At 39.9% G+C, this 24906-nt stretch overlaps 2 protein-coding genes across 2 annotated transcripts in view; one reads left to right on the forward strand and one right to left on the reverse strand.

Moving 5' to 3' along the window:
* LOC109418392 (UDP-glucosyltransferase 2) overlaps window positions 1–24906 on the reverse strand; it is a 740033-nt gene that overhangs the window by 656010 nt on the left and 59117 nt on the right. The window lies entirely within an intron of this gene.
* LOC109427327 (uncharacterized) overlaps window positions 56–24906 on the forward strand; it is a 30842-nt gene continuing 5991 nt past the window's right edge. The window contains exons 1-7 of the mRNA XM_029876313.2: window positions 56–1178; window positions 1236–1470; window positions 1528–2112; window positions 2175–2334; window positions 2413–2693; window positions 2758–2922; window positions 2976–3147. Coding sequence (XP_029732173.2) covers window positions 328–1178; window positions 1236–1470; window positions 1528–2112; window positions 2175–2334; window positions 2413–2693; window positions 2758–2922; window positions 2976–3147 — 2449 coding nt within the window. The 5' untranslated portion in view covers window positions 56–327. The remainder of the gene's footprint in view (window positions 1179–1235; window positions 1471–1527; window positions 2113–2174; window positions 2335–2412; window positions 2694–2757; window positions 2923–2975; window positions 3148–24906) is intronic.

Below are 24906 nucleotides of genomic sequence, written 5' to 3' on the forward strand. Positions count from 1 at the left end.
GGCTGAAGACAGATTCGTGGGTAGGTTCATAGAGCTGCTGTAAACATCAGAACTAGAGTGTTACCTAGAGTGTTACCTAGAGTGATACCTAGAGTGTTAGTCCACAGACAAACAGACGTTACACTTGCGAAATTTCCATCGACCACGCTTTTAACGATCATTTTAAATTTTCATAGTTATGGCTTTCACAACCAGAGGCGCGCGCATTGTCTTTCAATGCGTTTGACGTTTCACACTAGCGCCTTCTGTTGACGATATGGCACAACACAGCGATTCGTGCAACTTTTCCACCAGGTGATGGTAGTGTGAACTGAGCGATGGATTTACATGAAAATCGTTCAAGGTGTTACGTCTGTTTGTCTGTGGTTAGTCTATGGTGTTACAGTACGAAAATCTGTCTCTACTTTTAGCCGAAAATGCAGAAGCAGCCACCAAGTACAGGATATTCTTGCCGAGGACTACAACCATAACCGCCCAAAAGTATCAATTTTCAAGAATGACCTTATCCTCTCTAACACAAATCTTCCTCCTAGCTCCTGCCACGTGCTCTGTCGCCGATTCTTCATCTGCATTCTCATCGTAGCCGTAGTTTTGCTGTCCTTGATCATCTACGCTATCTACCACTACGGATCCAGGCTACCGGACACCTGCCACAGCAAGGAATGTCTCCGTTCGGCCGCGGCCTTCAAGCAGAATATGGACCTCAACGTGGACCCCTGCGAAGACTTCTACAGCTATGTCTGCGGGAAATGGGCCGACGATCACCCGCGTCCATCGGGACGTGGAGGCTACAACTGGTTCGATGAGAAGCAAACGAAGGTTTATCGGATCATCCGGGGTCATCTGGAGACCAATGTGACCCAAGAGGATCCCAAACCGGTTGCCCAGGCTAAGGTAATGTACAAAGCGTGTCTTGGGAGAGCTTATCGGAACCATTATGGATACACGGCCGTAAGGGAACTCCTGAAGGAGCTTGGCTTGCCGTTGATCCCGTCGTTGTTGAGCAGTACGAAGATATCTGAGAAATTCGGATTCGATTGGGTCAGTTCGGTTGCGAAAATACGGCGAACACTGGGTCTGAACGTCCTTGTGGGTCTCTCAATAGAGCCGGACTATCGTGACTGGAACCGGAATCGGCTGACGCTACAGTACTACTACAGTCAGGAGCTGGAGTTCACGTAGGTTGATGATAATCAGTTGTCATGTGGACACTTAATCTACCATGCTTCCAACAGAATCTACCAATGGTCGCAAAAGACTAAGACTAAGAATAATCGAAGGCCATCTTCTCTGTTGGTGCCGGAGGAAATGGAAGGGAATGATGAAGACGAGAAGGAATCTAGTGAATTAGCTAAATCCTTTGCGAAACTTGTCGATTTGATCAACCCGGACTTCAACACAACCCGAACCAAAGACAAAATGCTCCTACTCGCAAGACAGTTGATAAACTTCCAAAAGGCTGTTCCTAACGTTGAGTTCTTGATAAACCGAAATTCAATACAACCTCACCAACAATCTTAATTACAGCCACTCGATTCGGAAGCAGACGACGACGCTGTCTACTACACCGTTGAAGAACTTCAAAATCTGACGGATTCTCACATCAACTCCGCGAAACCTTACCCCATCTGGCAACGCTACGTAGACGTTCTCTTTGCCGAGCATCCCGATGTGAAGCCTTCCAACGATGAGGAAATACAACTGACCTACGAGACCGTGGATATCCTAAGAAAGCTGATCGACGTAATCTACGATCAACCGCCGGCATTGATCGAACTGTACATCTGGATGGAGGTCGTATCGTTTCTGGTAGACCACAAGTTCAACGATGCCTCACAGGAAGAGGACTGCGCCAAGGTCGTCCACAAACTGATGGGACTGGCTGTCAGCTATACGATTGCGGACAAGAACTTTCTTGAGCAGACCAAACCCAGGGTAGAGCAGATGGTGTCCAACATTAAGGAGCAGTTCGATCAGATGGTGCTGGAGACCGATTGGATGGACGCCTACACCAAGTACGCTTCACTGGAGAAGTCCAAGGCCATGAAACCGTTGATCGGGTTCCCCGAGTGGATACTGGACGTGAAGAAGTTGGAGAGGCACTACCAAGGGGTAGGGGTGGATTATTTGAACCAAGATTCCACTGTTTACGTTTACTCAACTGTACAATACAGTTACAGATCAGTCCAACTCATCATTTGCAGAACTGGATCAACGCGCTCCAGGCGTTGAACGCAGAGTGGCTACGCTCGTGGCGTGTACAGAGCAATCTACTATGGGATGCGGATCCAACGGAGGTCAATGCGTTCCACTTTACGACTCGGAATGTCATCGGTGAGTAATCGGGACACCTAACAGAATTGTGTGTCAAGTCTCTGCTTTTCTCTAGTTATTCCCATAGCGATCATCCAGTATCCGTTCTACCACCTTGGATTAGAGTAAGTCCCACATCTTGTTCATCATCTCGCACCCGACTTACTGTTCAAAATTATAGGGCCCTGAACTACGGCGCTCTCGGAGAGACCCTCGGTCATGAAATCACCCACGGTTTCGACAACGATGGACGCCACTATGACAAATACGGAAACGAGGAGCGCTGGTGGTCCGAGGAAACGATACAGGAGTACGACAACCGTTCCAAGTGTCTGGAGGACTTGTACAGCTCGTACTACGTTCCAGAGGCGAACGCCTTTGTATGACTTCAACCATGAAGATCATCCTTAATTTCACTTTTCAAACAAATCCTTCGATCCTCAGATAAATGGCACCATCACCCTTGGAGAGAACATTGCCGACCATGGTGGACTTCGGGAAGCGTTGCGAGCCTACCGAGCGTACGTGAAAAGGAACGGTCCCGAGCCGCTGCTACCAGGATTTGAGAAGCTAACCCATGAACAACTGCTATTTATCTCGTTTGGGAATGTAAGTTTTCAAATACAATTGAATCCCAATTTTCAACATTCTTACAATTCTAGCAATATTGCGAAACGATAAGGCCGTCGATGGCCAGAGTGCTACTGGAAGATGAACACAGTCCGTCCAAGTTTCGGGTGTTGGGAGTGCTGAGTAACATGGCGGAGTTCAGTGAGGCTTTCCGGTGTCCACTCGATAGCAAGATGAATCCGGAACGTAAGTGTCGAGTTTGGTAATGGCTTTCTCTTGTCTTCAGTTAAATATTGCCGAAATAAACATTCGTTGTGCTTTTGGTACAAAAGGAGGAGTCCCCGAAGGAAATCCTGAAGGATGGAAAAACTTCTACAGTATTACAGTACACAGTAATTTCCTAAAAAAAGAAATTCTAAGTAAAGTTTGAAGATGTTATTGAAAAAAAATCTTCAGAAACTCTTGAAAGTATGTCAGGCAAACTGCTCCAAGGGATTATAAGGAATTTACTGGGAAAAATCCAACACAAATCCTGAAAGAATCTCAGATGAAACTTCTGAAAAAAAAATACTGCAAGAATCCTGTATGGAAGTTCTAGAGAAATCCTAGAAGAAACTCTATGGCAGAAGAAATTTCCAACAGAAGCTACTGTAAAAATTCAGGAACAGCTCCTGGAGGAAACTTCTGGAGAAATCCCAGCAGAAACTCCGGAGGGAATTCCAGAAAAAAAATCGGGCGAAATATTAAAGCACTTATGAAGTAACTCCAGAAAGAATTCCTAGTCAGAGAAAAAAAACTCCTGAAAGTATCACAGAAGGTGTAATCTAAGGAAAAAAAATCATCCCTGAGGAAATCCTAGAGAAAACTTTAGGAGGAAATCGCCTGATAGAATCTAGAAAAGCACTTCCGGAGAATCCACAGCAGGAAATCCGGAATGAATCCCAAGGGTTTATTCAAATATTACGTAACGCAAAATATGACTATTTTAGACCCCCTCCCTCCCCCACGTAACAACTTTTGTATGGAACATTATGAAATTTTGTATGAAGCGTAACACAGCTTTAGACCCCCTCCCTCCCCCCTTAGCGTTACGTAATATTTGAACGAACCCCAAAGAGAATCCCAGGTCTAATACTTGGAGGTACCGTCTACCCCCGTTGGTTTGACCTCATCTAATCTGAACACTTTTTAATTTGACCCCCTCTAATCTGCACATAGTTCAAACTAAAAATTGTTCAAAAGCCATTCTGCTCATGGAACGGGGTGAAACGGAACGCAGAATCAAAACAAAACAGCGAAAAGGGTTACCACCAGTGTGTTTTTCGAAGCCCACAGGGTTACTAAAAGTTCAAAATAAAAAATGAACCCCGTTGGTTTGCATGAGGTGTCATTCAAACCAACGGGGGTAGACGGTATCATAGAAGAAACTATTTAAGTTAGTCCAGAAGGAACTCTGATGTGATCTCAGAGGGAACTTCTGGACAGGGGGTTAGACACTCTAATCATGATTAGAAAGATTAGACGAGATTAGAAAAGATTAGGCGGGATTAGGAAACCACTATAAGGCAATCTAGCGCTCATCACCCTTCTCTCTCAAGCAGACACAGAATATAGCAATTTTTTGTTTAATATTTTCATACGGAAACGTTTCCGTATGAAAACAAACCTATCCTCCTCGGGAGCGAAACAGAGAAAGGAGATCAAACGTCAGATAGCCTTATGCAAAACAAAAATCATTACGTTTTTTGTTCAGTGTTATGAACTGTCATTTTGTTGGTAAACAAAATGTTGAAGCCGGTGCGAGCGGTGTTTCGGACGGGCCAATGACCAGCAACAACACAGTGACGAAGGTGACTCGCACCGATAAACCGAGGTCCGGCAACGAAACAATCGATTCCAGCAACGGCAGCTCAAACGGCCCAAAACGACAAGCTGATCAGCTGCCTGCCAGCCAAGTAAAACGTCGTCGTCTGTCTGGATCTGTCTGGAAACAGATCGAACCCACTGTTGCCCGGCCATCTCCGAAGCGCTGCTGCCGGTAAGACCGAATCCTGTGCTCCAACGACGGTTTCACATTCGAAGCGCATCAAGGAGGAGGTCTGTGCTCGATTTGTGGAGACTGCATCCGAAGATATTGGCGGCATGGGCAAGATTTTGTGGGAGCTGTTGTAAAGTGATACGGCCAGAGGAATTTCGGAACAACGGCTAGAAACGCGATAAAACCGATTTAACTATTAGCGATCAAAATACACGTCAGCACATTTGCTTTATTCAAGATGGAGTTAGTCGTACAGTCAATGTGAATAGAGTGGTGTTAGTGGAATGACAGATGGTCATGTTATAAACGAGGGGCACATCAATGTGGATGCATGGATTGCAGAGATTGTAATTCTCAACATGTTGCCCCACGTCATGGATCCGGAAGTTTTTTCGCTGGGCAACTCAAAATCGTTCTGGTAGAAATCCCAGCTACAGAGTTGGTGGCGAGAGTTTACGGTGAATCTGAGGAACGCATCCGCGAGGTTTTGGAATCGCATTGTGGTTCAGTTGCTGAGCAGGCCTGGACTGCCCAAGCTGAAAGGCGGTGATAGGTGTAAGGTTTTGGATCCACAAACCGGCCGGATGCGCTGGACCCTGACCTACGCCGTGTTGGACGATTTGACCAGGAAATTTCTCTGGGCATCCCTGATAGGAAAGCCAGTCCCAAATCATAAGAACCATTCGCAAGATCGATCAGAACATAGGTCAAGTTGACTCCCGGTTATGTTAGAGCCAATTATTTGCTGGCATTGGCTACCCGTTGCGGCTACCACGGCTTTTAAGAGGAAGCTGACGGAACGCGAGCGTCAGGAGCTGATCGCAGAGAGCAAACGTATGGCAGAGCTGGAGGCCGTTCGTCGTAAACGAGAGCATGAAACCAACATTAAAGTATTAACCCTTTATAAGGCCGAGAAAGCTAGAAGAGTTGTCAACGCATACTATTATGGAAATGATTATATACATGATTACATGTACAAAACAATTTTTGTTTGAAAGAAACTCTCAAAAATCTAGGTGGCAATATAGTTGCCACTGCCCGTTAACCCCAAAAACGAGCTTTTGAGGTGGCAATATAGTTGCCACTGCCCGTTTAGGCCACCAGCGCTGGTGGCAATATTCTTGCCACTGCCCGTTTAGGGTACTTTTCTTCTTTTGACTTCGACAAAAAGCCGGAAAAGAGATTTTAGAGTGGATTGGGGCTTAACCCATAATATAAATTGTGTAGTTCAGCTCATGTCAACCCAGAATTTGATTATTTCTTAAAATATTTACCAAATCTATAATTTTACAATAAGTTTGAGCTAATTTTCTTCACGCGGTCAAAATTAGCCATTTTTGAGACTACAAATGGCTCCTAAATTGTTGTTAAAGCTTTGTTTAGTACCAAAAAAATACCAGGCGTTGTTAGTAGTCCCAATTTTGCGTAAACCAAAAATAAGTTCGAAATAAATTGTTATAAAACAGAAAAAAATACAAACAGTAGGTGGCAATATAGTTGCCACTGCCTTATAAAGGGTTAAGTCTATGATGAAACTGCACAAGAAGATTGATGATGACGATGATTTGATAGAGGTGGACGACAAAGCATCAACGATTGAAATCGATGTATCACCATGTATTTTGGGAGGACTTGGCGAACTTAATTATTAAATCTAGACAAACATGTGAAAAAGGCGGATTTCCAAAATCATGGATCCGAGAAAACTGCGAACAAACATTTCGCAACAAAAAACAAATCCCATTTCAAAAGCATTGCAATATTGTTTTATTTTATTTGCTCATATTGAAGGCAATTTGTGTACATGAATTTACCTGCTACAAAAATTTTGAATAGATTGATTATTGTAACCGTAAAATTGAGAAAAGTAAATTACACCCTATTTACTTTTGAAGTGTAATTTCGCCCATGATAGATTTCGCCCATAAAATGACAGTCTGGAAATTCGCCGTGGAATTGTCCCGTTTTGTTTACGTTGTTGTTGTTACACGGTTGTTTGTGAAAACCCATTGATGGGTAAAAAAACACCCATTTTCTAATAAAACATGTTGCTGTCACAAAAGGGGTAAATTTCGAAAATTTTAATGGGTTAAAAAATACCCATTTGTAGTATCTCTATTCGCTATAAAAATGGGTGTTTTTTTACCCGTTAATGGGTGAAAAAATAGTTGGAAACAATTGAATCAACAATCGAACTACGTCTACGCGGAATGTGCATCATAAACCAATTTTGAGAATAATTACAACCTGAGACGAGACTCGCGAAGACGGTCTTCTTTTTCTCCACTTTGTTATTTTTTTCTTCTTCCTATCTGTGTTGACATTATGTTTTGGGCTGGTGGTTCAAACACGTACGTGACCGCATCACCTCACATGCAGTGTGAATTGTGCTCATTCTGCGAATGGAGTGACGTGAGAAAAGTCGGAGTCGTATATCGAGATGAGGAATCCACTCTCGAATGAAGTGACTCGCCGTGTAAATCAAATGGAGAGTCACCTCATTCGAGTCGAGATTTCTCACCTCGATATACGACTCCGACTTTTCTCACGTCACTCCATTCGCAGAATGAGCACAAATGAATCCCATTCACGCACAAAATCATGTTGAGGTGAAATTTTGCATCACCAACAATCGCCAAGCAAAGTAATCATTGGAATATTTTGTTTTCAATTTATTTTTGACAGTACAGGAGAACAATCCCGGAGTGAATTTTGGCTTCAGAATTTATCTCGGATAGCAATACTTTCCTCGTTTTAGGTAACGTAATCAAACGGGCTACAACTGACAGCTCAGTTGGGCTGCACTTGACGTTGCTTTTTTTCCTCTTCGCGAGTCTCGTCTCAGATTACAACGTTCGAAAAGCACTGTCGGTAAGTTAATTATTACTATGTTCATAAACCTATATGTTCTCCAACCGATTCTTTCGTATTCCAGACACATTTAGCAATATAATGATCAGTGTCGTTATCCCACACAAACTGCAGCTTCAACGGCAAATGAAGAAAAACGACCGCGGCGAATCTTGTCATCAACACTTTGGAACGGCTCACGGCAAAGCTAAGGGCACGCGCGGGACAGCAAGAACCAGCCATGGCGTGGCCACCGGATGTCTCCCGGATAGAACTCACTTCACGGCAAAATATGAACGGCTAGGGAACATATTGATGGAAAGGAATACGAATGAACGGGTAAAAGTTTTATTATTGTAAATACTTTGATGGAACCAAATAAAAATACGTAGTTTCAATCATTATTTCTGACCAATACATTATTAATATGTTAACAATGCAATTTTTTTATTTTCCCCCGCTCCATCGTCAAAAATGGGTAAATTTTCACCCATTTTACAGTAAAAATTGCTTCTCGATAATGGGTAAAAAATTACCCATCCTTTGACATAAACCGTCTTTACCCATTAATGGGTAAACAGTCTTTACCCATTAAATGGGTGGAGGCACTTCTAGAGAAAATGGGTGTTTTTTCACCCATTAATGGGTTTTCTCAAACAACCGTGTACGCCTTGGTGTTTACTCCTCACGAATGACGAGTGTGGAATTACGCCCAGGTATTTTTGTGATTAATTTCGGTAATTGAAGAATAATTGATTTGCAAGGCGCTAAATTCATACGTAAGCAGTCATTACCATGCACAATGATGCAGTGAAGAAGTATGGGAGCCGAGATGGAAGTGATGCAACGGTAGGTAGTAACAAAGAGCGTGCAGTGGTCGTGAGAAGTGTGGTGCAGTGCTAGTGATGCTTTTTGTTTTAAGAAAAAAGTTTGTTCTGTGCACGAATTTGATTAATTTGCATCGTTTGCATTTCACGATAATGATAATATCATTGCCATTAGTGCTCGATCAGCATCTCAGGTTCATCAACGGGGTCCGGCAACGGGGGCGTAACAACAATCCAAGTGAAATAAAAACATAAATCCACGGCGGAACTCCACTTTATAGCATTCAAGGGCTGCACGGTGGGGCGGATTGGCGAAATATTCGTGATAATGGCATAAGTTATATGCCATTAATTTATATCCGAATTCAATGTTTCAAGAGCAGAATCATAATAAGAATGTTTTGAAATTGATTACAATCGAAATAAAATGAGTTATTTTATCAATATTTATTCAAAATTTGCCCGGATTTTCAGTATTTACTGCAAATTGTAGGGCGTAACAACAAAAGGCTTCGGACAGCGTGCTATTTGGAATTACGCCATTATTTAAATTTGAGTTTCTAGTTGTGTAAAATAATTTGTAACAAAACTGTCGAGTTTAATAAGTGGTTTTATATTAGATCTGATGAGACAATCAATAAAACGAGTTGTTTACATTTTGGCTCTTCCGCCCTTTTCACATGTTAATCTAGAAATAAACTATAAGAAATTCTGATCAACAGCGATTTTTTCTTGAAAAAAATTCGAAGGAACTGCAAAGTTTTCGAAAGAGGAAACCTAATCCAAAATGAATCCTTTTTGCATTACCATGCATTATGGGAAGATTCGGAGAACCTAGTAAGCTATATATACAAGTTCTGGCTAAGGACGATTGACGATCTTGAGAGAAAAGGAAGCCTATAAAAATCAATCCTTTTTGCATCACCATGCAATTTGAGAGGACTAGGCGAACCACATGAGCTATTACAAGTTCTGGCTTAGAGCAAATTTTTCTTGAGAAAATATGAAACAAATTCCAAGTTTTTGTAAGAAAATGAAACCTCTTTGCATCAGCATGCAATTTGGGAAGACTTGGTGAACCTCATGAGCTATTACAAATTCTGACTCAGAACAAATAAAAGAGGAAACCTAATCCAAAGTTCAATTCATCACCATGCAATTTGAGAGGACTTGAAGAACCTCATGAGCTATTACAAATTCTGGCTAAGAGCAAATTTTCTCGAGAAATTCTGAAACAAAACAACTCAAATTTTTGTAAGATGAAGCCTAATTTTAAACGAACCTCTGCATCACCATGCAATGTGGGAAGACTTGGTGAACCTCATGAGCTATTACAAATTCTGACTCAGAGCAAATAAAAGAGGAAACCTAATTCAAAGTTCAATTCATCACCATGCAATTTGAGAGGACTTGGAGAACCTCATGAGCTATTACAAATTCTGACTAAGGGTAAATTTTCTTGAGAAATTCTGAAACAACTTCCAAGTTTTTGTAAGAAAACAAAACCTTTTTGCATCACCATGCAATTTGGGAGGACTTGGTGAACCTCATGAGCTATTACAAATTTTGACTAAGGGTAAATTTTCTCGAGAAATTCTGGAACAAAAGAACTCCAAATACGAAAACTTTGGAGTTCTTTTGTTCCAGAATTTCTCGAGAAAAGCCTAATTTAAAACGAAACTTCTTTGCATCACCATGCAATTTGGGAGGACTTGGTGAACCTCATGAGCTATTACAAATTCTGGCAAAGGGCAAATTTTCTCGAGAAATTCTGAAACAAAACAACTCAAAAGTTTTTGTAAGATGAAGCCTAATTTTAAACGAAACCTCTTTGCATCACCATGCAATACGGGAAGACTTGGTGAACCTCATGAGCTATTACAAATTCTGGGTTAGAGCAAATTTTTCTTGAGAAAATCTGAAACAACTCCCAAGTTTTTGTAAGAAAACAAAACCTTTTTGCATCACCATGCAATTTGGGAGGACTTGGTGAACCTCATGAGCTATTACAAATTCTGGCAAAGGGCAAATTTTCTCGAGAAATTCTGAAACAAAACAACTCAAAAGTTTTTGTAAGATGAAGCCTAATTTTAAACGAAACCTCTTTGCATCACCATGCAATACGGGAAGACTTGGTGAACCTCATGAGCTATTACAAATTCTGACTAAGGGTAAATTTTCTTGAGAAATTCTGAAACAACTTCCAAGTTTTTGTAAGAAAACAAAACCTTTTTGCATCACCATGCAATTTGGGAGGACTTGGTGAACCTCATGAGCTATTACAAATTTTGACTAAGGGTAAATTTTCTCGAGAAATTCTGGAACAAAAGAACTCCAAATACGAAAACTTTGGAGTTCTTTTGTTCCAGAATTTCTCGAGAAAAGCCTAATTTAAAACGAAACTTCTTTGCATCACCATGCAATGTGGGAAGACTTGGTGAACCTCATGAGCTATTACAAATTCTGGCAAAGGGCAAATTTTCTCGAGAAATTCTGAAACAAAACAACTCAAAAGTTTTTGTAAGATGAAGCCTAATTTTAAACGAAACCTCTTTGCATCACCATGCAATACGGGAAGACTTGGTGAACCTCATGAGCTATTACAAATTCTGGGTTAGAGCAAATTTTTCTTGAGAAATTCTGAAACAACTCCCAAGTTTTTGTAAGAAAACAAAACCTTTTTGCATCACCATGCAATTTGGGAGGACTTGGTGAACCTCATGAGCTATTACAAATTCTGGCAAAGGGCAAATTTTCTCGAGAAATTCTGAAACAAAACAACTCAAAAGTTTTTGTAAGATGAAGCCTAATTTTAAACGAAACCTCTTTGCATCACCATGCAATACGGGAAGACTTGGTGAACCTCATGAGCTATTACAAATTCTGGGTTAGAGCAAATTTTTCTTGAGAAATTCTGAAACCACTCCCAAGTTTTTGTAAGAAAACAAAACCTTTTTGCATCACCATGCAATTTGGGAGGACTTGGTGAACCTCATGAACTATTACAAATTCTGGCAAAGGGCAAATTTTCTCGAGAAATTCTGAAACAAAACAACTCCATAGTTTTCGTAAGAGGAAGCCTAATTTAAAACGAAACTTCTTTGCATCACCATGCAATTTGGGAAGACTTGGTGAACCTCATGAGCAATTACAAATTCTGACTAAAAGCTAATTTTTCTTGAGAAATTCTGAAACAAAACAACTCCAAAGTTTTTGTAAGAGGAAGCAAAATTCAAAATCAAACTTTTTTGCATCACCATGCAATGTGGGAGGACTTGGCGAACCAAAGGAGCTGCATATAACAAATTCTAACTTAGAGCAAATTTTTCTTGGAAAAATCTGAAATAACTTCAAGAATTTTTGTAAGAAAATGGAACACTTTTGCGTCGCAATGCAATTTGGGAGAACTTGGTGAACCTCATGAGCTACAATTACAAATTCTGACTGAGAGCAAATTTTCTTGAGAAATTCTGAAATAACAACTCCAAAGTTTTTACAAGAGGAAGCATAATTCAAAATGAAACCTTTTTGCATTACTTGCAAAAAATTGGTGAACCTTATTCAGATACCAAGGTAAAAGTCAATTTTACTAACTTCAAGAATAGTGACTGATTTGAGAAGTTGGTGTGCCACAAGCTAGCATAACTTGCAATAATTTGGTACCTGCATCAAAACCCTGTTGATCTTTCGGATATGTTTTGACCCAACAAAATACCACCCCCCTCCCCTACTGTACATTTTATTAGTTATAAAAAAGCATAAATTATAAAATTAAAAGTCGTTCAGGATCGTCCAATACTGCCAGTGACGAGAAGGAAATCCGTGATTATGGTGAACTGTAAAAAATAAAAAATAAATATACGAATAAGACGTAAAAATTACTGGTGTGTATATATGGTTCGTAGTAATCCTAGGATAGTTGGAGTCCTAGGAGAAGTTTCTGAAGGAATCAATTCTATTTGGAGAAATCCTTGCAGAATTTCTAGAGTAATCTTCTGAGAAATTTCTGGCATACACCTGTGTAGAATTCGAGGAGTATACTAGTAGAACTTTTGAAGGAAAATCCTGTTGTCAATTAGCAACATTCTGTGCCTTCTAATTGGTATGTTTAACCCTTTATAAGGCAGTGGCAACTATATTGCCACCTACTGTTTGTATTTTTTTCTGTTTTATAACAATTTATTTCGAACTTTTTTTTTGGTTTACGCAAAATTGGGACTACTAACAACGCCTGGTATTTTTTTGGTACTAAACAAAGCTTTAACAACAATTTAGGAGCCACTTGTAGTCTCAAAAATGGCTAATTTTGACCACGTGAAGAAAATTAGCTCAAACTTATTGTAAAATTATAGATTTGGTAAATATTTTAAGAAATAATCAAATTCTGGGTTGACATGAGCTGAACTACACAATTTATATTATGGGTTAAGCCCCAATCCACTCTAAAATCTCTTTTCCGGCTTTTTGTCGAAGTCAAAAGAAGAAAAGTACCCTAAACGGGCAGTGGCAAGAATATTGCCACCAGCGCTGGTGGCCTAAACGGGCAGTGGCAACTACACTCCCGTTCAAAAGTTTGGGGTCACCCCCTCAAAAACATGTCATTTTTTTTAGGCCCATATCTCCGCTAATTTGCGTCCGATTTCAAAACCCTAGGTTTCATTCAAAAGATAATAAGTCAAAGAAACTTTGAACATGATTTAAAAGAAACTTTTTCGAAAAATTGTGTATGTAAACTTAACCCAAAGTTGCCAAATTTTCTAAAAAATGAATATAAACTTACGGCAGTGTCGCTGGAAGTTGGGTCGACCAAATTTTAAGATGAGAGCGGTTATATGACCCATTTTCTATTAGCTTTCAACTGCTTTTTACAGAACTTAGCTAAAAAATCTAGAAAAAAAGTTATTAAGTAAATTAATCCTTGATTTCATCGACCAAAAGTTTGGGGTCACCCCTCAATATGATGTATCGGCCAAAAGTTTGGGGTCACTTTCGTAAAACATGGAAAAGTGATTTGCTGATATCTTCGTCATCTATAGTGCAATTTTAATCATTTTTGGATCATTTCAAAGATAATTAACTAAATTTACGTTTGATGGCTTCAACTTAACGTATTTTACGATTTTTGTATATAAAAATGTTATGTAAAGTTAGCACATTTTACCACGCTTCAAAAAATGAGGCAACTTTACGTTAAGTTTTAGTATGTAAATTTCAACAAATATGTGTGGTTCAATGTCTATGCAGTAAGTATCATTCATTTTGTTTTAAATAAGCCAAGAAGAATTAAAATTGAATGAAAGATGACAAAGATATTAACAAATCACTTTTCCATGTTTTACGATAGTGACCCCAAACTTTTGGCCGATACAGAATTTTGAGGGGTGACCCCAAACTTTTGGTCGATGACATGAAGAGTTAATTTACTTAATAACTTTTTTCCTAGATTTTTTAGCTAAGTTCTGTAAAAAGCATTTGAAAGCTAATAGAAAATGGGTCATATTACCGCTCTCATCTTAAAATTTGGTAGACCCAACTTCCAGCGACACTGCTGTAAGTTTATATTCAATTTTCAGAAAATTTGGCAACTTTGGGTTAAGTTTACATACAAATTTTTTTGAAAAAGTTTCTTTTAAATCATGTTCAAAGTTTCTTTGACTTATTATCTTTTGAATGAAACCTAGGGTTTCGAAATCGGACAGAAATTAGCGGAGATATGGGCCTAAAAAAAATGACATGTTTTTGAGGGGGTGACCCCAAACTTTTGAACGGGAGTGTATATTGCCACCTCAATAGCTCGTTTTTGGGGTTAACGGGCAGTGGCAACTATATTGCCACCAGCGTTTTTGGCCTAGACGGGCAGTGGCAACTATATTGCCACCACGATTTTTGAGAGTTTCTTTCAAACATTATTGTTTTGTACATGTAATCATGTATATAATCATTTCCATAATAGTATGCGTTGACAACTCTTCTAGTTTTCTCGGCCTTATAAAGGGTTAAGACATACCAGCAAATCTGGTAAAAGCCAGTAAAGGGCAACATATATCCGTGTATCCTAGGAGGAATCGTCGACAATAAAACTATGGAAAAATTTTGCAACATTATTGGAGGAATTCCAGAAGTAATCCTTAAAGCTTGCCTTGAAGCAGTTTTTGGACAAAATACTTATTAAAATCTGCGGAGACATTTCTGGAAGAAATCCTGGAAGTAATTCTAAAATCCTGGAATTTCTCGAGGAATCCTTGAAGTAATTCATAGATGATTTTGCACAAACACTTCTGTAGCTATCCTTGGGAGAATTCTCGGATAACTTCCAGAGCAATTTATTGAAGGGAATTTTCGATGGAATCTTAGGAGTAATTTCTGGAAGAATTCTCGAATTGTGGAAAAGAAACTTTTGGAGGCAAACCGTAGATGAACCTCCTCCGTTGACGAAGATTTCTGCAATATTATTGGAAAAAATTCTGAATCCTCAGAGACATTTCTAGGCGAATTACTGGAGGAATTTGTGGAAGCAAATCCGATCCGATAAATTTCTGGAGGAATCCTTGTAAAAGTTCGTGGAGTAATTTTCGTCGAACTTCTTATAAAAATCTGTGTAGAAAATTGCCCTATAGGGCACTGCATTGTTATGATTTTGTATGGGATTTTGAAGTTTCTTGGCCTTGTTGTTTACAAAATTTCTGTAAGAGTGAAAGATAAGGAGAGAATTTCATGCAGTGCCCTATACTTGTGTTACTTTATTTGAGCCAAACTTGACGACGGTTGTTAAGCAGCGGAAGTCATAATTCCTTCTTCCGAACAACGGGAACGTACGTTGAGTTGCTATTGAGATTTGCAAAACATGAGCATAGTGAGAGTTCCCATCGTATCAATGCTTTCGATAATAAACATGTAAATACCGCGCAAGACTGTTCTCAACTTAAGCGATCCTTTAGAGGAACTCTTATAGGAATCCGCAGAAATAAATTTTAAGAAATTGCCAGAAAATAATAACCCTGTAGGAATCGTCAAAAGAAGCTTCAACCTCAAAATAATCCTGGAGGAGTACCCAGAACGAAGAAATCCCGGTAGTGTCCGAGTGTTTCGGCTGATGGCAGATCAGCCGATTATGGAAAATGTGAACTGAAGTAAGATCTGCCGGTGATAGCGGCTCGGACACTACAATCCCCAAATGGAACTTCAGGTCAAATCCCCAGATGGAACTCCAGAAGGTATCTGGCGCTGTCCATAAACTACGTAGACTCATGTTCGGCCATCTTAGGCTCAGGTCCTTCCTCGTAGACTTTTCTGCCGGCACTCGCATTACAGTCCCATCTTTGCTGAGTTTCCTATTCATATGGGACTTTTTTTTGCGAGTGGGGGCAGTTTTGTCCATACAAAATTTTGGAAAGGTGTATGGATCGCAGACTTTGACCTGACAAACAACTGCTACCGCGCCCCTTCTACCCTCTAAAAATCTACCTCTAACAATTTCTTCTTGGGAAATCTCCAGCAACATCTTCCAGCAATCCCTATCGGGGATTCTTCAGGCAATTCTTTTCGGTGAATTCTCAATCAATACATCCTATCTGAGTTCCAACCGTATCTTCCACCAACTTATTTCGTAGGATTCTACGAGTTCCACCCGAGCATTATTTATTCAATTTCCCTTGGGAAATCCACCATCTGAATTCCTTGAGGATCCACAGAAAAATAGTGGATGCGGTATCTGTAAGGATTTCTTCCCGAATTTCTAAATGGACTTCTTGAAGTAGCTGAGAAGTAGGTTATGTCGAAGTTGGGAAGGACAAGAAAAAAGAGGATTTTAGAAGTTCACTACTCACTTATTTACGGTCAGCATCAGCATGGTCTGGAGCACGGTTATATTCACACCCTGTCCCACCATCTCGCTGGATATGATCTCCTAGGTTCACGGGTGGGCCAGCGACCGGGATTCAACAGGATGATGGTGATGACGTGAATGATGCAGTGAATAAAACCGCGCAGGACCCGATCATCATCCTGGAGCTGCTCCTATAATGATCCAGGAACATCAGTTCCGGATTCCTTCTGCACAAACAACACCGTCGGCACACTATCGTCACAGTCGTAGGTGGTTCTATCATCCACCAGTTCCGCTGCATCACCTCGCCTCAATCTTTTCGTCGGCACTCTCGTGAGAAAGTTGCAACTGTGGAGCACTCTATCGGGTTTGAAGTTTCTTGCAACGAAACTGCCGCTGGCCGTATAATCTAAAAAGTAAGAATAAGTTGACATTATTGGTTCCCCCTGTTATGCCCAATTCAATCCCATATATCTAATTAAATTCAATTTATTCACCTTTACTTACCAATTAGTTTAAAATTTTCACAAAATTAAATTTGCAAAATGAGGCACACAGAACGTAAACAAAACCTTGCTGGCGATTTGACAGGACTTGGTTTTACACTGAGTTAAAAACGCTTTTAAATTATTTGGTAGGGTTCAGCGAGATTAGGCGGGATTAAACAAGATTAGCAAAGGATTAAACAAGGATTAAACAAGATTAGCAAAGTGCTGCATCACTAAGTTTTCAAACGAATCATTGACTTTTTGCTTTTCAATGATTGTTTGCCTCGCATTTTTGAAGTGATAAAAAACTGTCAATTCTGCAGCAACGCAGCAGAAAAAGTATCATCGCAATAACTGCGAGTGAGCAAATAGGATGATACTTTTTCATACGAATATTCGCTTTGGTGGCAGAGAATTATCACTTTGAAATTTTGAGGCTCATATCCAACATGGCTGCCGATGCTGATGATGCCGTAAAAAGCCTTAATATCCAAAGATTAGAGTGTCTAACCCCCTGCTTCTGGATAAACCCCAGAAGCTACGCCTGGTAGAATTTTAGAAGGAACTCTTGGAGAAATCCCAGAAGAAATTCCTAAAGAAGTCGACAATGATTTTTCATAAGGGCCTAACTGACTTGATCGATTTCTCTTCATCGACTCTCTTTTTCGATAATAACTTGATCAAAACAAACAAAATCATTATTCTTTTCATTTCTATAGCCAGATGTAGTCGTCTTCTTCGCATTTCATCAAAAAAATCTTTGGAAAACTCAATATACATTCTGTAATAACACAAAGAGAGGATCGATGAAGAGAATTCGAAAATGTCAGTTAGGCCCTCATAAAAAATCAGTGTCGAAGTGTCAGATAAAACTCTGAAAGAAATCTCCGGAAAAAACTACTGGAAAACCTCCAGAAGGAACCACTCGTAGGATACCAGAGGAAATCGTCGAAGTCACTCCTGAAGGAATTATTATTATCATTAGCTTTTTATTATGGGGATTTTCAGCCCGAGGCTGGTTCATCCCCGTCCCTGAAGGAAGAAATTTCAGAACTAACTCCTGGGGGATTCTCACAAAGAACTACAATTGGTAGAATTCCAAAATAAACTCATGGAATACCAGAAGGCAGTTGTAGGAATCCATGATTATTACTGTGTGACACGCAATATCCACTAGAAAGGAACCACCCAGTGGCACGTCTTACCTGGCCGGCTGCCGACGAACGAGAGGACGAGAGTGGCGTCGCCTGCTTCGATGGTTTCGTGTGCCGTCGCCGTGCGCTCATGACAGGCGTGAATACAGAATGTTCAGCAAAGCACACACTTCGATATAAGGGCTATTTCACACCCACACAATTACCAAAGCACAGGTCAAACTCACTATCCACCAGCCGAATTTACTTCACACCGACCGAACACACTTATTCACTTTTTCACTTTCACAGGAGCTCCGCGCATAGAACTTCCTCGAAGCACATCAGACTCAAAACTGAATTATCCTTTCCGATAACCACTTCGCAGCACTTCGTTCTTTATACATCTCTTACACACACATCTTCAAAACTTCTAGCACACTCTCTCTGCCTTCCAACTTCCTGTCTTGCCCTGTTCACACGATTTCAGACCAACGTAATTTTTTTAGACCAGTTCATGGTGTCATGCAGTACTACACTCAACAAATATCAACATTCAAAATTAGTATTGCAATTTTTATTTTATTATTTATTTCACTTAATACCTACAGCAATGTCAGGAAAGAACTCTTAGGATCCCAGAAGGTGCCCAGAAGGAACTCCTGGAGGTGTCTCAAAAAGATTTCTACAGGAATTCCAAGAGAAATCCAAGAAGGAATTCGGGGAGGGGAATCCCAGTGGGATGCTTAAATATAATATCTGGAGGAATTCTGGTAATTCCTAGTGTGGTATCCGAGCTGGGAAACTAACTCAAAGTTTCGGATGATCCGCCGTCAGCTATTTTTTTTCTCACACACCGCGGAACTGTTTTCAGAATCCAAGATGCAACAGCGGATTGCTCAAAGGTATTTCGGAGTATGGTGGAGAAATAACAAACGCGATTACTTAGGAAAACGAACTTAGGTTTTATTAGCACGAAAGTACAGCTCTGACGTGTCGCGAGCGATCGAATGATTGCGTTCATATAAAAATGTTCTTTACATGTTTGGGCGCGCACACCAGTATCAAGGGGAATGCGTGTGGCAGGGTTAGACACAAGATATTTAATTATTGGAAGAGATTAACATTGTAGATTCCCACAGGAACAACCGTCCGTCTCAACAATGTTCACTAAACTGAGGTCTCTTTCCTCGATGAGGCACATTTCAACACACGATTGACGTTTTAAAGTGCTTTTCACTACAGAGTGACTCGAAGGGAGAGTGCAACTGCTAGTGGAATCCCAGAAAGAACTCTTGTGTAAATCCCAACTGGAGCTCTGGAAGTTCAAGTCCGTCTGTCGCCCCTATCTCCATCGCTGTTCATCCATCGTCTATCTAGGTCTACTGCGGAAGATTGGAAACTTTGTAAATTTTTGTGGATTTTGTGATGAACACGATGAACACGTCGAAGAGTGGAATGAATTGAACGTTCATTTGACGTCAATTGATGGGCTGTTGGCATTTATCAGACGTTGCAGTTAATAGATAATAGATATTGCGCGCAAACCCCAAAATTTTATTCCCACCTTTGGGTTTCCGTGCCGAAGACCCAGCGCCAGATTTGGCGACAAAGAAAACTGACAGCAGTCGCCGGACAGTTGGCAATCCTGATAATTGACGGCGGCCGCCCGGTTGTCATGGGAGTGGATTGTTGTCACGCAAATAGATCTTTTCGCTGAAAATGCATGTGTATTGAGTTATTGTTGACATATTTTCTGCAGTGTTAGTGTGAAATTCAGCGATTTTCTGTATCGCGTAAGCCTTCGCTGGAAGAAAACGTCATGTTGTTCAGCGAAGCAAGGAAAATTTTCAGTGAAAAAAGCAATACCCCTAAAGAACCCAATTATCTTCAATCTCAATAGGAATCTTCCCGATCATACTTGCGAAAAGGTGGAATTTTTCTTGAGCGCTCTACTCGGCAACAGGAATCTTACACGGTAAAAATTCTGCACGCTAGATGTAAGGGAAAAATCCCTTAACTATTCAATGTCGTAATCAACATAATCAGAAGTGCTTTTCCTTTGAGATCGCAATGCTGTCAGTGTTGATTTGAGAACCAAAACAAACCCACCAGAGAAATCAACAGAAAATCCCTTCGATTTGCACTACTGTAAAAAGCAATACGATCCAAAGTGAAAAGTTGTTGATTTGGTAATGACTGTTTTGGGCATGAAAGTAAATATAGATGACAGGCGGTAGAAAGTGCTTCGTTTCGATTCGCACCTCCCTAACAGATGTGAAGCAGTGTAGTGGCAAAATAGTTGATCGTGACTCTAAAGGTCCTGGTATCGAATCTGGGTGCGGCTGAAAACATTTTTTTTTAATTTTAGTTTTGAAATCAAAACATTGTCAACATGAATTGATGTGAAGTTACATTAAAATTGAAGAGGCATTGGGTGTTCTTTGTCAAATCTGGCTTTCGATTTGAATCGGTCGAATCTACATAGGAATCACAGCAAACTTAGGACCTATTCAAATCGATCGCCTGAAATGATATGTAATTGATAACAAACTGATTGAACAGTGCAACAAACCGCTGAATTGAGATTCAGCAATTTATTGCCAAAATGATATTTTTTGCCATTTATCGGGAATGGGGCGTACGCCACTCTTTTCCCCAATCATTTGCAACAATTTTGCATTTTCCGCTCATGCCAAAATAAGAGAAAGGGAAACCAACATTTTGGGATCTCGGCTTATATTTTATGGCATAAATATCGGGCATGGTTTTCAACATATGTTGAAGCCTTCTGTGCCTGTATTTCTGGGTGACGAAATTCAAGTACATACAGGGTCGTCTTGATGAAATAAACAATTGCCTAGAAATCCGATCGTAAAATGGGTTGAGATGAATGATCTGATTGTTTTTGCAACAAGAAAAAACTTGGAAATGCATAACCTTCCCCGAAAAGAAAGGTTATCACAGACGACGATCATAATTGGATCGTAAAATTATGTTTTGAATCGATCGGACGACCGTCCACACATCCATGCTTAGAAGGCGTGAAAATTCTAACGCATGAGTGATCGTAAAACTAAGACGGGCGACGAAGAAAAGTAAACACTATAAATTTATGATCGCCCGGTGCGTTCATGAAAAATCAAGTTCGGGGATGATGATGATTGGTGTGGCCCTTGATGACTCAGCCACTAAGGCAAGAAATTTTGAGATTGAATTCGCGAGTACTTTCGCTCCCCTCAGAATTTTGATATGATCTCACAGATGTGAGAATGTGGATGGGGGATGCTATGATGCATCGGAGATTTAGCCTTTCTGTTTTGTTTTCGGGAGAGTTTTTGGGAGGTCCGAATCTCAGAGGAGAGAATAAATTGGCCATTCGTTCTGGAGGCTCAATTAATCTCGCGGATGTGAGATGGCGAAATGGGAGGCATAGGGAAAATTGATCATCCGTGTAGGGAAGAGTTTAGAATTGCTCTCACGGATGTGGGAGATGCAAAGATTAGAAAAGAGCGTAATTAATAATCAATTATGCATGGGGCATTTGGAAATAAATTTCCCTCTGGTCTCGGAGAGAGTCCTGGAGAATTTTGATCGGATCATACTTATGGTCAGGAGAATAAGAGTTGATGGTTAGGGAGAGGACCCTTATATAAGGGGTAGCAGATCCAAGGATCGAGGTGAGTCAGTTTGTGTTTAGTGTTTTTCCATTGTTAAGTTTGGGTCTTGAGCTCGACGCCATTTCTGGCTAATCGATTACTCTTGTACTCCATCTTAACTTGGAAAAATCAGTTGAGACCAGTTTGCTTAGGTTTTTCCCATTTAAACTTGATAAAAAGTAGTTCCGTTCAGGCAGTTAGTGATTCAGTTTAGTGGTTTAGATAGTCAGTTAATGTGTTTCATTTGTAGATGTTCATTTCTAATTCAGTGCACTGTGGAAATTAAAATATTTATATTCGGATAATAAAGTAGTGTGTGTTGGAGAGTTTTTATAAATGATGACATATCTTTAAGACAGCGAGTGCGAATTAAGAAGTTCGGTTGCAATTTTGAAAAGTGAGTGGGGAGGTCGGTTACAGAAACGAGTTCGATTCACAAGAAGCTAAGTTCGGTTACAGTTTACGGCTCGATCCGGTTACAACAGTAGTGCGAATTCAAGTGCCAATCAGTTTATATCACAGTGCAGATTTTTTGCCGAGTAGCTTAAAAAGGGTTGAATTGAGCTAGAATAACGATTAAGATTTTTAATTAATGATCAAGCTCAATGAAATGTGATCATGATTAATAAGTTTTGATTGATCCTAAACCATTACTCATTAGTTTGGACAAATCTAATAGTGATTCATTTAAGAATCATCCTGAAGTCTATTGATGATTCACATTTGAATCACTCAAATTGTTGAAAATACAGTCACACATTGACTAAACCTAATGCATTTGATGCAATGCTTTCTTATTTCATGCGTCTGCGGTGGATCATTACATCATTCCTATATGCAATCATTTACATCTCGTTCTGCAATATGTAGTTAGCGAACGTCCATAAAGTTGCATCAGGCAAAAATAAACAATTTATGTCACACTTTTTGTGTGAGACCTTTGAAATTTTCGTATGGGTTTATCACACTCTACCGTCTACCCCCGTTGGTTTGAACGACACCCCATGCAAACCAACGGGGTTTATTTTTTAATTTGAACTTCTAGTAACCCTGTGGACATCGAAATAAAACACACTGATGGTAACCCTTTTTGCTGTTTTGTTTTGATTCTGCGTTCCGTTTCACCCCGTTTCATGGACAGAATGACGTTTGAACCTTTTTTTTAGTTTGAACTATGTGCAGATTAGAGGGGTCAAATTAAAAAGTGTTCAGATTAGATGAGGTCAAACCAACGGGGGTAGACGGTACTGATTTCCGCCTCCCGATCTCAAAGCGTAACAGAATTCCACAGACAAACAGACGTAACACTTGCGCAATTTCCATAGACCACGCTTTTAACGATCATTTTAAATTTTCATAGTTGTGGCTTTCACAACCAGAGGCGCGCGCATCGTTTTTCTATACGTTTGACGTTTCACACTAGCGCCTTCTGTTGACGATATTGCACAACATAGTAATTCGTGCAACTTTCCCACCAGGTGATGGTAGTGTGAACTGGGCGATGGATTTCCATGAAAATCGTTCAAGGTGTTACGTCTGTTTGTCTGTGAGAATTCTAAGGCGTTCCCTCATCTCTTTATGCGATAAGTTCGGTTAAGTCCAAATAAATGCAAGCAGCACGGTGAAAGCCAACTTTTTATCTATCCTTCGAGAGAGAGAGTGAGTCTGATCTCAGCTTATTCGATATCACAGCCACTGTAGTCCGACATTCTTTTGTATGCTGGACGGGCCACGCTTACCATTTCTCATAGAACGTTTAGTACAATTTAGGTATGCATTGAAGTTCCAGACAAGTTATCAGCATTTGCTTTTATGACGACTCTTTCAGCACAAGTGCGAAAAGTAGTACTATTCGGTGCCCGCACAATAACTGTGTCCCGGCCTAATATGTAGCTTAGTAAGCACCCACGTAATCACACACTATTTAGTCGTCTCGATAATGCTGCTCCGCGTCAGTTATTCATAGATGCGCGGCCAGAGTAGCTTGTCGTCGTCGTTGGATCGAAAGATAGCTTGTTGGGACGGGAGTTCTGTCGATGAACGAAAGTCGGCGTGATAGCCGGTACCAATATTGCGATTGCTTCGCGTTTCGTGAGAATCTTGGCGATAGTGAAATTCGAGTGAGTGACGTGATAACTGATCACATCCAGATCAATCAGTACAGTTAGTATGAAGATAGATCGCGTGCAATTAAGTTTGGCGAAAAAGCAGATTTTTCGCCCAAACTTTCATGGTGTTTCGTGTTCAATCTTGAATAGCCCGAATACAAATTGAGATGTAGCTAAGCATTAGCAAACAACATCAATACACTTAGTAGTGTCGTTTTATGTTGTAGCTTTAATGTACTCTGACTTCAGCTTGACATATGAAAACATGACAATGCATCTGACTCTAAAGTTACATTAGCATCTAATGTCATACTGATGTGCATATGAGCATCAAGATACATAAAAAAACGTTAGGATCTGATGTTACATCAAAATGTAACGTCATACTGATGTAAAAAGACGTACTCATGAGCATCAAGATACATCCGAAAACATTAAGTTCTGTTGTTACATCAAATTGTAACGTCATGCTGATGTATAATGATGCAAGTATAAACATCAAGAAACATTCAAAGACATTAGGCTCTAATGTTACATTTAAATGTAACGTCATGTAATGTAAACCGATGTTCTCATAAACATCAAGATACATCTAAAAACGTTAGATTCTAAAGTTACATTATGAGCTAATGTCGTACTGATGTTGAACGCTTTACTCTTTAAAAATCAGACATTAGATTCAGACGTTCCCTTATGTCTCCTACATCAGGATTACATTGCGATTTAGATGTGTTTATGCAAGGTAGCATACATCAGAAAATCAAATGTTTTTGATGTCATGAACAATACCCAGAACATCACAACCTGATGTTTTCAGACATTTCTTGATGTGCAAAAACATTAGATTTAAATGTTTATAGAAGTTTTTTAATGTGCAAAAACATAAGACTTAAACGTTTTCTGATGTATGTTGATGTATGTAAACATTAGATGCAAACGATATTCTAATGTTTTACGATGTAAAAAACGTTACCTCTAGACGTTTACAAATGCAGATACATCTGAAAACGTTGGGTTCTAATGTTAAATTCTAACCCTAATTTCGTACTGATGTTGAACGATTCATAAAAATTAGGAAACACCCAAAAACGTTAT

Source organism: Aedes albopictus, chromosome 3, assembly GCF_035046485.1.
Source record: "Aedes albopictus strain Foshan chromosome 3, AalbF5, whole genome shotgun sequence".
Lineage (NCBI taxonomy): Eukaryota > Metazoa > Arthropoda > Insecta > Diptera > Culicidae > Aedes > Aedes albopictus.